Genomic DNA, 15079 nt, shown 5'->3' on the forward strand with positions numbered 1-15079 from the left:
CATATGATCGGGCTTCCCGTGTGGCGCAGTGGTTGAGAGTCCGCCTGCCGATGCAGGGGACATGGGTTTGTGCCCCGGTCTGGGAAGATCCCACATGCTGTGGAGTGGCTGGGCCCGTGAGCCATGGCCACTGAGCCTGCGAGTCCGGAGCCTGTGCTCCGCAACGGGAGAGGCCACAACAGTGAGAGGCCCACTTACCGCAAAAATAAAACCAAAAAAACAAACAAAAAAACAAAACCATATGATCATCTCAATAGATGCAGAAAAGCTTCTGAGAAAATTCAACACCCATTTATTATAAAAACTCTCCAGAAAGTGGGCATAGAGGGAACCTACCTCAACGTCATAAAGGCCACATAAGAGAAACCCACAGCAAACATCATTCTCAATGGTGAAAAACTGAAAGCATTTCTTCTAAGATCAGGAACAAGACAAGGATGTCCACTTTCGCCACTATCATTCAACATAGTTTTGGAAGTCCTAGCCCCGGCAATCAGAGAAGAAAAAGAAATAAAAGGAATACAAATTGGAAAAGAAGAAGTAAAACTGTCACTGTTTGCAGATGACATGATATTATACATACAGAATCCTAAAGATGCAACCAGAAAACTACTAGAGCTAATCAATGAATCTGGTAAAGTTGTAGGATACAAAATTAATGCACAGAAATTCCTTACATTCCTATACATTAACAATGAAAGATCAGAAAGAGAAATTAAGGAAACAATCCCATTCACAATTGCAACAAAAAGAATAAAATACCTAGGAATAAACCTACCTAAGGAGGTAAAAGACCTGTACTCAGAAAACTGTAAGACACTGATGAAAGAAATCAAAGATGACACAAACAGATGGAGAGATATACCATATTCTTGCATGGGAAGAATCAACACTGTGAAAATGACTACCTCAAAGCAATCTGCAGATTCAATGTGCAATCCCTATCAAGTTACCAGTAGCATTTTTTACAGAACTAGAACAAAAAAATCTTAAAATCTGTATGGAGATACAAGAGACCCCGAATAGCCAAAGCAATCTTGAGGGGAAAAAAACAGAGCTGGAGGAATCAGATTCTCCGACTTCAGACTATACTACAAAGCTACAGTAATCAAGACAATATGGTACTGGCACAAAATCAGAAATATAGATCAATGGAACAGGATAGAAAGCCCAGAGATAAACCCATGCACCTATGGTCAACTAATCTATGACAAAGGAGGCAAGGATATACAATGGAGAAAAGACAGCCTCTTCAGTAAGTGGTGCTGAGAAAACTGGACAGCTACTTATAAAAGAATGAAATCAGAACACTCCCTAACACCATACACAAAAATAAACTCAAAATGGATTAAAGACCTAAGTATATGGCTGGACACTATAAAACTCTTAGAGGAAAAGATAGGAAGAACACTCTTTGACATAAATCACAGCAAGATCTTTTAGACCCACCTCCTACAGTAATGGAAATTAAAACAAAAATAAAGAAATAGGACCTAATGAAACTTAAATGCTTTTGCACAGTAAAGGAAACTATAAACAAAACGAAAAGACAACCCTCAGCATGGGAGAAAATATTTGCAAACAAATCAATGGACTAAGGATTAATCTACAAAATATATAAAGAGTTCATGCAGCTCAATATTAAAAAAACAAACACCCCAATCAAAAAATGGGCAGAAGACCTAAATAGACATTTCTCCAAAGAAGACATACAGATAGCCAAGAGGCACATGAAAAGCTGCTCAACATCACTAATTATTAGAGAAATGCAAATCAAAACTACAATGAGGTATCACCTCACACCAGTTAGAATGGGCATCATCAGAAAATCTACAAACAAATGCTGGAGAGGGTGTGGAGAAAAGGGAACCCTCTTGCACTTTGCACAATAGGTGGGAATGTAAATTGATACAGCCACTATGGAGAACAGTATGGAGGTTCCTTAAAAACTAAAGATAGAATTACCATATGACCCAGCAATTCCACTACTGGGCATATACCCCAACAAAACCATAATTCAAAAAGACACATGCACCCCAATGTTCATTGCAGCACTATTTACAATAGCCAGGTCATGGAAGCAACCTAAATGCCCATCAACAGACGAATGGATAAAGAAGATGTGGTACATATATACAATGGAATATTACTCAGCCATAAAAAGGAACGAAATTGGGTCATTTGTAGAGACGTGGATGGACCTAGAGACTGTCACACAGAGTGAAGTAAGTCAGAAACAGAAAAACAAATATCGTATATTAACACATATATGTGGAATCTAGAAAAATAGTATAGATGAACTGGTGTGCAAGGCAGAAACAGAGACACAGATGTACAGAACAAACATATGGACACCAAGGGGGGAAAGTGAAGGGGGTGGTGGTGGGATGAATTGGGAGAGTGGGATTGACATATATACACTAATATGTATAAAATAGATAACTAATAAGCACCTGCTGTATAAAGAAATAATAAAATAAAAGTCAAAAGAAAGAAGTATCCACCTGAACAATATGTATGGCTTTCCTTTTCATAAACATGACATTGCATAAAGGTTTGTGAAGAGAGAAAAAAAATGAGCGAGCAATGGGCGGGGGGCGGGGGGGCTAAAAAAGACCAGCAGTTAATGAGAATATATTTATTGCTAATTTGGTCATCTAACTTTTCTGAAGGATTACACTGCTTCTGGTTTTTGCCTCAGGCTATCTCTTGGAAAAGAAACACAAAACCAAACATACCTTGATTAATTACTAGAAATTCATGAACTCAACACTATAAATCAAAATAAAACTGTGGAGGACACATCTCCTATTTACAACAGTCTTGGTACTGTTAATATTAAATGGAACTCTTAGGAAATTAATTTAGTTACCAGCAACAGAAATTGCAGGTGTTTGTTTTGTCTAGACCTAATACCTACAGAAAGTTAGAAGCAGAAGTGCTTTTATTTATTTTTTTCCCCCACACTCCACCCAGGACACTCAGCTTGAATCTTTCCTGGCTTCCACAAAAAACTTCAATAAATGGCAGAAATCTCAAAGCCTCCAGACCCTCTTGTCCCTGGGAGTCAGCCTGATAAAGGAAGAGTGCAATTGGCAGGTCCTTCTCTAAGCCTCTGTTTACTCATCTGCAAGACTTGGGAGGTAGTACCTGTCCTACCTACAGGAAAGGGAAGGCACTATGAAGAGCAAACAAGTGAATCCATATGGAAGGAAATGCCTTGTAAACTGTCCCGTTTCTATACAAATGTTAGGGGGAGAGGGGAAGTTACAGATTTTACAGATAGGCGTGCTTTTGTATAAATAAACATCACTTTACTTCTCACCCAGGGATATTGTGTAGCACACAATATCAGAATTTTTAAAAGGACTTTTGAGTCTTTAAATATAGTAACTTATCCCAATTAAGTGGTTGTGAAACAAATGGAAAGTTATTAAAGAAAGCCAATCAACAAACCCAACGAAGAGAGGGGAACTCCTATCTGTGTGGAAAAATCTGAAAAAAGATCATTTCAAAAGAGAAATTTTACCCATATCAAGGTAAACTGATATTCCATTACTGCAAAATTAGAAAATGTATTCATTCTTGATGCAAGAAAAATCAGAGGAGTATAAAAAAATATTGATTGGTTATTTAAATTCCAAAAAGGGGTACACTAACATTTAAAAACATCCTTAAATATTACTTCTAAATCTGTAGTTAGTAATTCAACTAGATAGTAAGTCCAACTCCCCACGGCACAAGGCGGCAGTGAATGTATCATAAGTGCTATAGAAGAGCCAAAGAGGGATGAATTGGGTAGCGTGTAGGTGCATGTGTCTGTGAAGGGTGAGGCGATAGGCGAACAAAAAATGGGAGAAGAACTAGAAAACCCTGTGGTTTCTGCAAAAGAAATAGCTAACTAAGAATCTTTTCTGATATCTCCCAAGAGCCTTTGCTAGACACCCATATATCCCAGAAAGAGAAAACGGACTCCATTTTGTCCTGAAAAATCTGTTTACCCCAAAATGTCTCAACTTTATTTATAAAGCAATATCCCATTGTTTTAAATACATGTCATTCTAAAGGATAAAATTGTCAAGGGGGTTGAGTTGGCTAAAGAAGAGAATCAAAAAAAAAAGAAAACATCTTTTTCAAAGACTGAGTTCTGCTTTTGTCCCTTTCCCAAATCACCTTTTGTTCAGTATTTTTGAAAACCCTCAAAAGAAAAACCCACACTATTACTAAAAACTCAACCAACCAACAAGCCTACTGGTATGGAACAGAATCTGATGTACAATGTCTGTTAACTATTTTGAGTCTTGGGGGTGTTCTAATTATTTTTCTACATTGAAGGAATCTGTGTAAAGTTTCCACAATCACAGGTACATTGAATGAGAGTTAGAGCATTTTATTACTTCTGTGCAAAAGAGGTCTTTTCGAAAGGATCATAGAGGTAAAAATAAAATTTAATCTTGAACAAACCATGAAACAGCCAAACATTAATCTACTAACATAAGAAAGCAACACTGTAATTTGAATTCACACTGATTTCTCTTGCTGTCTCTGCATCTCCTCTTTCTGGATCTTTTTCTTTCCTTCCTTGTTTCCCTTCGCATGCATTTTTTTCCTGACTTCTCATTCTGTTCTGCAGTTCCTTCTCCAGATCTTTTCTTTTCTCTCCTGGTTGCTAAACATTTTGCCTTTCACTGCCTTCAAAATGAATGAGGCTGCCATGAAAGCAAGTGTCAGAAACCAAGAGCATAAAAGCCTTAGTTAAGCCAAGAACCTCATTTACTGTAACTGGCATCCTCATTTCAACAACAATTCTGTTCCTAGGAGCAATTTTTAGGACAGGTATCATTACAAGCAGAGTTTATATTTCTAACAGCCTCTTGTGTTCAATTTGCAAAGCCCGGATTTCCCAAATATATTAAGGAATATAATTCTTAATTCTGAATTAGTCCTAAATACATTTTTCTAAGAAATAAAATACTATCCCCTTTTGGAATAGTATACTGACTATACTATCTGATGATGAAAATTTGCATATCAACCTAAATAATGACTAAGTGTTGTCTTTCAAATTTTTGCAGCCACATAGCAAATTCAATGATCTAAAATATGCTTGTTATAAAGACTACAGTATACAGTACCTTATCCAGCTTGTAGTTCAGAGCTTTCATCTCACACACACACACACACACACAATTTGTCAAGAGGAAAGATTCACTCATACTCCAATGATGTATAATAACTAATCATTATTAACTTTTATAAAAAAGGATTAGCGCTTCATGGTAAATGCTGTCTTAGACACTGAGGACTCATCTGCACAGGGAAAACTGAAGCACAGAGCTGGAGATGGTTCACCATTCTTAGTTTGAGAAAGATGTGCATTGCCTGAGTAGGGCATGGAGACCTTTAGAAAGAAGTCTAAGTGGATGACACTGCCCAGGAGAACTGCCAGGCACTACAACACTGCCTCCTGCATTGCCACTGACTGGAAGAAAGAAATGCTCCAATGTAAACGCCATTCACGTTAGGACTTGGCCAGCACACAGTGACTAGATGGGAACCAACAAGGACTCAACTTACCAACATGAAACACAATATCTAGCCTCTTTGCCTGGATTCTCTTTATTTGGCTGACAATGGAGCCCTGAAAACTATAAGCTGTACTTTATGTTGCTGCTCTGTTATCACAGTGGTCTTTAAAGTATGGAACATTAAGCTATCAGGGCCAAGGAAAACTGTTACAGTAACTACTAACATTGCCAAAGGCAAGCAGTCAAACGCTGCTGTCTAAAAAGTCCCTACTGGTAATGGTATTTGACACTTGTTAGAGCCACAATTTTACACCTATAGCTAAGCACTGTATATAAGAAAAATAACTATCAGAATGATTCTATGTGCCTAAAAGGTAGACAGATTCTCCAAAAAATGTCGAGAGCTTTAATTTTCCTGTAAAACAAGGTAAAAAGAGAAAAGTCATAGATAAGTGATAATTTTATTTTTTTAATAAATTTATTTATTTTTATTTTTGGCTGCGTTGGGTCTTCGTTGCTGCATGCGGGCTTTCTCTAGTTGCGGCGAGCGGGGGCTTCTCTTTGATGCGGTGCGCAGGCTTCTCTTGTTGCGGAGCATGGGCTCTAGGTGCGCAGGCTTCAGTAGTTGTGGCACACAGACTCAATAGCTGTGGCTCGTGGGCTCTAGAGTACAGGTTCAGTAGTTGTGGCACATGGGCTTAGTTGCTCTGTGGTATGTGGGATCTTCCCGAACCAGGGCTCAAACCCATGTCCCCTGCATTGGCAGGCGGACTCTTAACCACTGTACCACCAGGGAAGTCCCAATAATCAATAATTTTAAATTGATGTTTCTAGGCCATGAACATGAGAAGACTTTTTATTCCTTAGCATGAGAAATATTTGCTGCACATATAACACATTTTAAAAGCAGAAAATTTGGGCTTCCCTGGTGGCGCAGTGGTTGAGAGTCCGCCTGCCGATGCAGGGGACACGGGTTCGTGCCCCGGTCCGGGAAGATCCCACATGCCGCGGAGCGGCTGGGCCCGTGAGCCATGGCGGCTGAGCCTGCGCGTCCAGAGCGGGTGCTCTGCAACGGGAGAGGCCGCAATGGTGAGAGGCCCGCGTACCGCAAAAAACAACAACAACAACAAAAAATAAATAAATAAAAGCAGAAAATTTGATAAACAAATTTGGTCCACTGAATTAAAGCTACTTCAAGAAGGGTTAATTCATCCTGGCAATAATTACTAACAAAATCAACTATTCCTGGTTAAATCATTGGTTAAATTTTTCATTAGATCATCAAAAATTTACTGTTCACACAAAAGGCGGTAAAAATACAAAATCTATCAATTGGGAATTTGAGCACAAAAGCTTCAATATCAGAGTGCTATCATTTCCCCCCTTTTTGCTAGATCTACAAAAGCCAAGTTTATTCCCTCTGTTTCCTTTTTTAAGTAATTCTTCGCTTTGGGTGATAAATTAGAAAGACACTTATGTCTTGGGATCAATTTTGGAAAACATAAATATTGTATCTATAAGGAAGATATCTACCAAAATGCATGGAAAAATAGCCTTTTCTAAAAGGAGAAAAAGAGTCCTCAATTTCCATGATATCAGATAGAAATGTAAAGGTCCAAGATTCTAGAGACCTTATGTTCCACAGCCCTGAATAACACGTCCCCAGAACTGAAGTATGCTTTATATTTTCAGTGGGTTGCTACCAATATGAAACAAATACCTGTTAATCTAACTGCAAAAGTAATTGTTTTCCTCTTTAATTAATGCCTTGAGTTATTTCCATCATTGGTTATCAGATATTGAATTAGGAGGCGTAAGTGCAGTTCTTGTTTGAAGAAAAAAGGAGAGATTCTCAAAAGAATGAATCTCAACTAGACACCTGGTAGACAGAACTAATCCAGACTGCATATTAAAAAAGAATAAGGGCTTCCCTGGTGGCGCAGTGGTTGAGAGTCCGCTTGCCGATGCAGGGGACACAGGTTCGTGCCCTGGTCCGGGAAGATCCCACATGCCACGGAGCGGCTGGGCCCGTGAGCCATGGCCGCTGAGCCTGCGCGTCCGGAGCCTGTGGCCATTGAGCCTGCGCGTCCGGAGAAGCCACAACAGTGAGAGGTCCGCGTACCGCAAAAAAAAAAAAAAAAAAAAAAAAAAGGAAAAAGCATACCTAAACTCTTTCTCATTCAAGAAACTAAATATAATTATACTTCCCAATCCCAGTCTTATGCTTAAGAATCTGGGCTAAAGCAGGGTGCTATTGTTCCCATGACCTTATCCCTAAGGAACTGGACATGACCTTGAGTGTGCATCAAAAGAAGTGAATGGCTTATTGTAAGAGGTTTTGTATCAAAGGAACTATGAGAGTTGGATTTTGCTAAACGGAACCCTCATTTACGGAGCCAGCCATTGAATATAGGTTTAATGTTCCAATCAACTAATTTTAAATCTTTGCACTCCATAAGGTATTTCTCCAGTGTCACCATATTAGTTGATAATGAGTGAATTAAACTTTCTTTCTCTAGATGAACACTCTATACGAATATAAAACAATACTAAGTCCGAATTTCTTTTTTCTACTCTCCAGGCTGGTTTCCTTTTAGGAGAGGAAGGTTTAGGATGGAGCAAATTCACACCATCAAATTCGATGTGTGGAATGACTGGGCAGTTGAACTGTTTCACTGTCAGCAGGGTAGAAGTAATTTTTGCATCATTAGTGAAGATGCTGTAAAGGCACTGCTGTATCAAGGGAGACATGGAAGAAATCCCAACGGGTCAGAATGTGGCTCTCTTGGTCCATCACAAGAAACTACAGCTGCTAGTGAATATATGCTCTAAAGTCAGAAAAAAAAAAGCTTCATATTCTCCAAGGTGACTACAACAAAGAAAAATTGGCAGGAGATACTCAATGGATACTTATATCTGCCTCTGAGTTGTCTCAATCAAATTATAAATCTTTTGATTCTTCAATGTAACTGTTTCTGCTTTGGTCTCACCAGGTTTGAGAGGAATAATAGAAATAATAACCGTCAGGTAACATAATATAGTCACTAAGTCCTCCAAACGAGTTTTAAATAACAAAACAATATAGCTACATACTGGCTTGTGATTTTGTTTTTTACTCTCCACATTGACTTAAATTTAAAGTAATAATGGAAAACTAAAATAAAAATTACAACAGAAAGGAATGTTCTTATTTTAAAAATAAGTATATTTGGAAAAGGGGCTAGTGGAATAAAGGGCTAAAAAATTAGCCTTTGTATAAGCAACTCTCTGATACTGAAGGCAGCATTAGTCAACTAAACACAGTAACAGTGACAAACACCACATTTTAAGGGTGTTCTCTATAGCAATGACAACAGTAATCCAATAGCTGAAATACAGCCAAAATAATGTGTAAGTCATCGAGGCGTTATCAAAAATCACCCACCAGGGACACTTCCCGGGTGGTGCAGTGGATAAGACTCTGTGCTTCCCAATGCAGGGGACCTGGGTTCGATCCCTGGTCAGGGAACAAGATCCTACATGCATGCCACAACTAAGAGTTTGCATGTTGCAACTAAGGAGCCCTGGAGCCACAACTAAGGAGTCCACCTGCCAGAACTAAGACCCAGTGCAACCAAAAAAAGAAAAATATAATCCACCAGAATACCCCTTCCCCCTTCCTTCCTTCCTCCCTCCCTTTCTCTCTCTTTCTCTCTCTCTCTCTCTCTCTCTCTCTCTCTTTCTTTCTTTCTTGCCACACTGCAGCTTGTGGGATCTTAGTTTCCCAACCAGGGATCGAACCTGGGCCCCTGGCAGTGAGAGCGCCGAGTCTTAAGCACTGGACCGCCAGGGAATTCATCAGAGTATTATTTTCTAAAATGTGTGAACCTTGTTTTGGGTCGAACTTCTATAGGAAGGAATCTTAAGATTAAGGCAGAAATCTAGAGTACTGCCTGGGTTCAGAAGATACCTGAATACTTAACAGTTTATAATCCAAGAGACTATTAAAAAGGACTACAAGGGCTTCCCTGGTGGCGCAGTGGTTGAGAGTCTGCCTGCCAATGCAGGGGACACGGGTTCGTGCCCTGGGCTGGGAAGATCCCACATGCCGTGAAGCGGCTGGGCCCATAAGCCACGGCCGCTGAGCCTGCGCGTCCAGAGCCTGTGCTCCACAACGGGAGAGGCCACAACAGTGAGAGGCCCGCGTATCACAAAAAATAAAAATAAAAAATAAAAAGGACTACAAGCTTGCACTAGTGCCATATTCCTTTTGCTTGAAATAGGGACAAGTCATAAGAGAGTTAACATGTTTCTACTGTACTTATTCTAGAGAAGGAGAACTGATAGCTGTACTTCCAATACTTACATGTGACACAATCATATGTGTACGAATATAGAAAAAAAATATATAGTACATACACACATGTACACAAATACATATTCTGTGTAAGCATGAAAGCAAAAAAAACCCCCAAACACTAAGTTTACTCAAATAATATTTCCCCTAAGATCACTTTCCTGGAATTGTATAATTGAGAAAAGCTTATTACTTATTACTCTGAAAAAACAGTACAAATACTTCAAACTCAAATGTCTAGACAATTTGGCCTAGAATCACAATTCAAAAGTCAACTAAAAATCTCAAATATGCTTTCTAATTTGTTTTTCTATTTCTACTAATGAAGAATAGGATTTTAACTTTTTCCTAGTGTCAAAAGCTAAATTGGCCAGAATCAAGTATAAAGGATTTTAGGTTGGAAAAAGAAAATATTTGAGAAAAACAAGTGTAAAATCCAACTTTTTATAAGAACATAACTGATTAAAAATGCCAATAGCTACTTAAATCTACAGTATATGATTGTTATTGACAGGAAATGAGCTGTTTGCACTCCAAGATATTTTATTACAAGATAATAATCATTCTTAAGATGATAAAGTTCTAAAGTTAAATCAAAAGCACCAAATCAGAAAAAGGCTGTGATCTAACTACTTTTACATTCCCTAAGAGCTTTGGCATTTTCCTGAGTTTTACTGTGTAAATATGACAAAACCATACACCACTTCTGCCACAAAGACAAAAGCAATTACTCCATTAAACAATAATATTTTAAAATGTGAGGTGACAAAATAAAGACTTATATTCAAGTACAATCTTGAAGGTAAGAAGTGGAAGAAAAATTCTTAGTTTTAAAAGAGACAACAGTTCCTTTTCAGTAGTCTTCAAAGAACGTAAGAAAGATGAAGCTTTTGGAGCCTAGCTTTTGGAAATTCAACTTGATGTAGTTCTCTACATACAAAAGGATGAAGATGTGTAAAAATGTAATTCAGGTAAAAGACAGATGTCATGTTGGGGCCATTCACTCAGCCCTAATTTAGAGATGCCAAATTCATTTTTATATTTTAAAGGAGAATAATTCAACTTAGATTGTTTAATGTTTATCCATAAATGTGAAGGCTTTCATGAAGGCTGACAAACCAGCCTAATAAATTTTTCTGCCTGGGATCAAATATCAGCTAATCATCTGGCCAGTTAGAGAAATTAAAAAGTAAGACATACATGTAGGCACACACAGAATAGTTACCTTCAGCTGATTATTGAAAATATCAATCTCCTGTAGTTTTGATCTAGTTTCTTTCTCCACTTCATCCAGTTGGTCTCGTAGCTGCTGCCGAGCTAGTTCTTTTGCTTCTAAGGCTCTTTTGAGTGTAAGAAGTGAATCTCCTGTTTTAGAAAAACATCGCAAGATAAGAAAAACAAACTGGCAGTGAGGAAAAATGGTTTTTAACGTTCTCATTTCAATTAAGAAAATTATTGCCAGTAAAAAGGGAAAAAGTCAACTTTTATAAAACACCTACTGTGCAAACTGTTCTGCTGAACTTGTTTTAATTGGTCATTGAGTATCTGTTTTTCTGGAATAAGTCTTCCAAGCATTTGCTGAGACTCCTAGGAGAGAAAGAGAACACAGCAATGAATGATAGAGAAAACCACCATGTTTCCTCATCCCTCAAAGACTCTCCTAATCTCAACCTGAATCCTCTACAGTGAAACTGTCAGGGTGGTTTCACAACTCAGCAGAGAAAATGGAAAGCAATGATCTCTCAATTGCACTGGGATCAAATGCAAATGCAGTGACCCTGCTGTTTGCAAACTGACTCAGTAGTTTAAACAGGAACTGTTCTGTCCTGAACTTTGAGCCTTAATAGGGTTGAACTGGATTACCATACACCTGAAGTTGGAAACAGAAATCAAAAAAGGACTTTTAACAATTAGAATCTTAGCTGCCATATATGTTTGTCCAACACTCAGGATAGAGGCACAATTTTAAACAGCTACACAAAAATCTTGAACCAATTATTTTTTAACTGACATAGATAAAAGCTAAACCACATTGTACAAGCCTATTTGGAGTTTTCATGGGTGACTTGACAAGCAATTGTATTTGCCTAAGTTCAGCTGAAATTATTCAATATAGTTTCTACACATTTTAGAAAAAGGACAGATTTTCCAGGCTTTATTAAGGAATATTTGACTTTTATTTTTACTCTGATTTGAGAAAAAAATCTCTGTATATTAACTTTTGGTTTGAAAAAATTAAAATGTCAATTAAAAATTTTCACTAGAGGCTAAGAACCAGTCCCTTTCTGGAACAACCACCTTTAGATATAGACTGGCTTGTGTGTAATAAATCTTTGTGTACTATATGTCTGAACAGTAGACACAGTTCAATGGAGAGGATTTGGTAGCATCTTCTCATATGAATAATCCACACAAACACATATACCCCCCATCCCCCAAAATTTGAACAAAACAATACAAAAGTCGATCATTTTCCCAAAAAAGCATAGCCAACTAAGCTTCTCCTCTTGTTCTCCTTGCTAAATTAAGGCAAGGCCTCTTACCCAATCCCAAAGATTCTTTCCTGAACCAGGACAAACAATGAAGGATCAAGATGAAGCCTGGCTCAGATCACTCAGATTGTTTCATTTATTTAAACGTTACTTTTAAATGGACTACCTGAGTTTCAAAAATAGGTCAAACCAATATGAAGGGCTACCTGACTCATTTACAGAGCAAGAATTTGCTAATTACTGTAAAGAAAGGAAACAGATTTCTCACGGCCTACTATGTACCTGCCTTTCTTCAAACCATGTATTATCTTTAACTTCACTACTTTTTCAGGAAACTTGATTGGTATTTTATTATCAATAACAATATACTAAGCATCAATCTTAAATAATAAAAATATGTTTGGACACAGAGCATTCAGTGAGATAATAAACACATGGCCTTCACTCCTAAATTTTCAACGGAATATTTTATGACACTTCTCATAAATAGTTAATGAAAGACACAGAAAAACAGTTACCACAGAAAAGAATACACTTTTAAAAGGTGCATGCATTTTAAAGTATTTTCAAACAATTTCTAGCAGTGAACTTCTGATACTGTTTACATTATACGTCATATCTTAATATCTCAAATTGATTAGGACTTCAGTGATAATCAGTAAGGACACAGAAGACATGAACGACATCATGAAACAACTTGATCGACTGACATTTACAGGACACCCTACCCAACTTCAACAGAGTACACATTCTTTACAAGTGCACATGGAATATTCACCAAGACAGATCAAATGCTGGGTCATAACATAAGTCTCAATAAACTTAAAAGGGTTAAAATCATACAGAGTATGTTCACAGATCATATCATAAATAAATCAGAAATCAATAAGACAAATGGAAAAAAAATCCGAGCATTTGGAAACTAAACAGCATAATTCTAAATAATCCATCAAAGAAATGACAAAGGAAATTTTAAAAAAGGTTTTGAATTGAGTGGATTTAAAAATACAACATATTCATATGGCTATGACAATGCTTTGAAGGAATTATATAGCTTAAAATGTTATACATTATCAGAAATGAAGAAAGATCCAAACTCAGTAATTTAAGCTTCCTCTTTACGAGGCTAGAAAAAAGCAAATCAAACCCAAAATAAAGAGATGGAAGGAAATAATAAGAAGCCTAAGTCAATGAAATAGAAAACAGACACACCACAGAGAAAAAAAAAAAAATCTATAAAATCAAAACCTTTTTTAAAAAAACCAATCAATAAACCCAATATGCTCCTAGCTAGATTGATGGAGTAAAGGAGGAAGAGGGGAAGGGAGAGGAGGAAGAGAAGGAGAAAGGGGAGGGAGAGAAGGAAGAAGGAGAGGAGGAATTGGAGTGGGAGAGAAAAGATACAAATTCCCAATATCAGGAATGAAAGAAGTAAAATCACTACAGATACTACAGACTTGCAAAGAATAATAAGATATTATTATAAACAATTTTATACAAATAAATTTGTTAACTTAGATGAAATGTTCAAATTCATTGCAAGATACAAAATTATCAAAACAGACCAGAGAACAAATAGAAAACTGGAATAGGCTTGTGTCAATATCTATTGAATAAATTTTGCAATTAGAAGTTCTACCACAAACAAGACTCCAGACCCAGAAGGCTTCACTAGTGAATGCCACCAAAAATTTAAGGAAGAAACACAGTTAACCCTCAGTATCCATGGGGGATTGGTTCCAGGATCCTCTCAAGAGCAAAATCTGAGATTGCTCAAGTCCCTTATATTAAAATGGCATAGTGCAATCAGCCTCCCGAATCCTTTAATCTGCACATTTGGACCAACTGATCTGATACTGGAACCAGATAGCTATTCCAGGGGGTGAGAGAAAGTTTTATAGAAATATACAGGATTTTAAGAGACAAGCTGATGGGGTTAGCTAGGAAGGCAGTGTAGTGTCAAGGTTGAGGTTGGATGTAAAGTCTTGAAGTCACATAGATCTGGATTCGAATTTGGATTCCTGTTTCCCAGCTAGAAACTGAATGCCAGAAACTGATTCTAGAATGTTCCCTTCTCGAATCTTCACTTTCTCACGTATAACATGAGAGTAATGATAGTGCCCTTACCAGATTACTGCGGGACTCTATTAAATATCCACATTAAGGTCTTAGCACTGAGCACACTGGCACATGCCAGGCTTTGGATAAATGGTAGCTACCACTACAGTCAGTCCACCATATCTGGATTCAACCAGCCTAGGATCGAATTTCAATTCAAATATGCCAATATGGAAGAACTACTGTACTATCGGTTTTACATAAAGGACTTGGAGCACCCACAGATTTTGGTATCCCCAGGCAACTTGGAACCAGTGCCCCCACAGATATCAAGGAAAGACTACCATCATATATTTTTAGAAACTAAAAGAGAAAAGAATACCCTACAGCTTAGTTTCTTATTTATTACCCTGATACCAAAGCTAGACAAGGACATTATGAGAAATCGATAAACTAATATCCTTCAAGAATTTCAATAGAGACCCCTAATAACAGCAAGTTGAATCCAGCAAAATGTTTGTTAAACAATAATACACCATGACCAAGTGCAGTTTACCCCAAGAATGGAAGGTTGGTTTAACATTCAAATATCACCATATTAACAAAATAAAGGAGAAAAAAACCACATAAACATCTCAGTAAATGCAGGAAAAAAGAATATGACC

At 37.5% G+C, this 15079-nt stretch overlaps 1 protein-coding gene across 6 annotated transcripts in view; it reads right to left on the bottom strand.

The window, feature by feature from the left end:
• ITSN1 (intersectin 1) overlaps positions 1 to 15079 on the bottom strand; it is a 232497-nt gene that overhangs the window by 106308 nt on the left and 111110 nt on the right. For all 6 annotated transcript variants that reach the window (XM_060297829.1, XM_060297827.1, XM_060297828.1 and 3 more), the window contains exons 15-16: positions 11364 to 11451; positions 11090 to 11229 (exon numbers count right to left, since the gene is read on the bottom strand). In XM_060297829.1, coding sequence (XP_060153812.1) covers positions 11090 to 11229; positions 11364 to 11451 — 228 coding nt within the window. The remainder of the gene's footprint in view (positions 1 to 11089; positions 11230 to 11363; positions 11452 to 15079) is intronic.

This window comes from Globicephala melas, chromosome 4 (genome assembly GCF_963455315.2).
Source record: "Globicephala melas chromosome 4, mGloMel1.2, whole genome shotgun sequence".
NCBI classification, from domain to species: Eukaryota; Metazoa; Chordata; class Mammalia; order Artiodactyla; family Delphinidae; genus Globicephala; species Globicephala melas.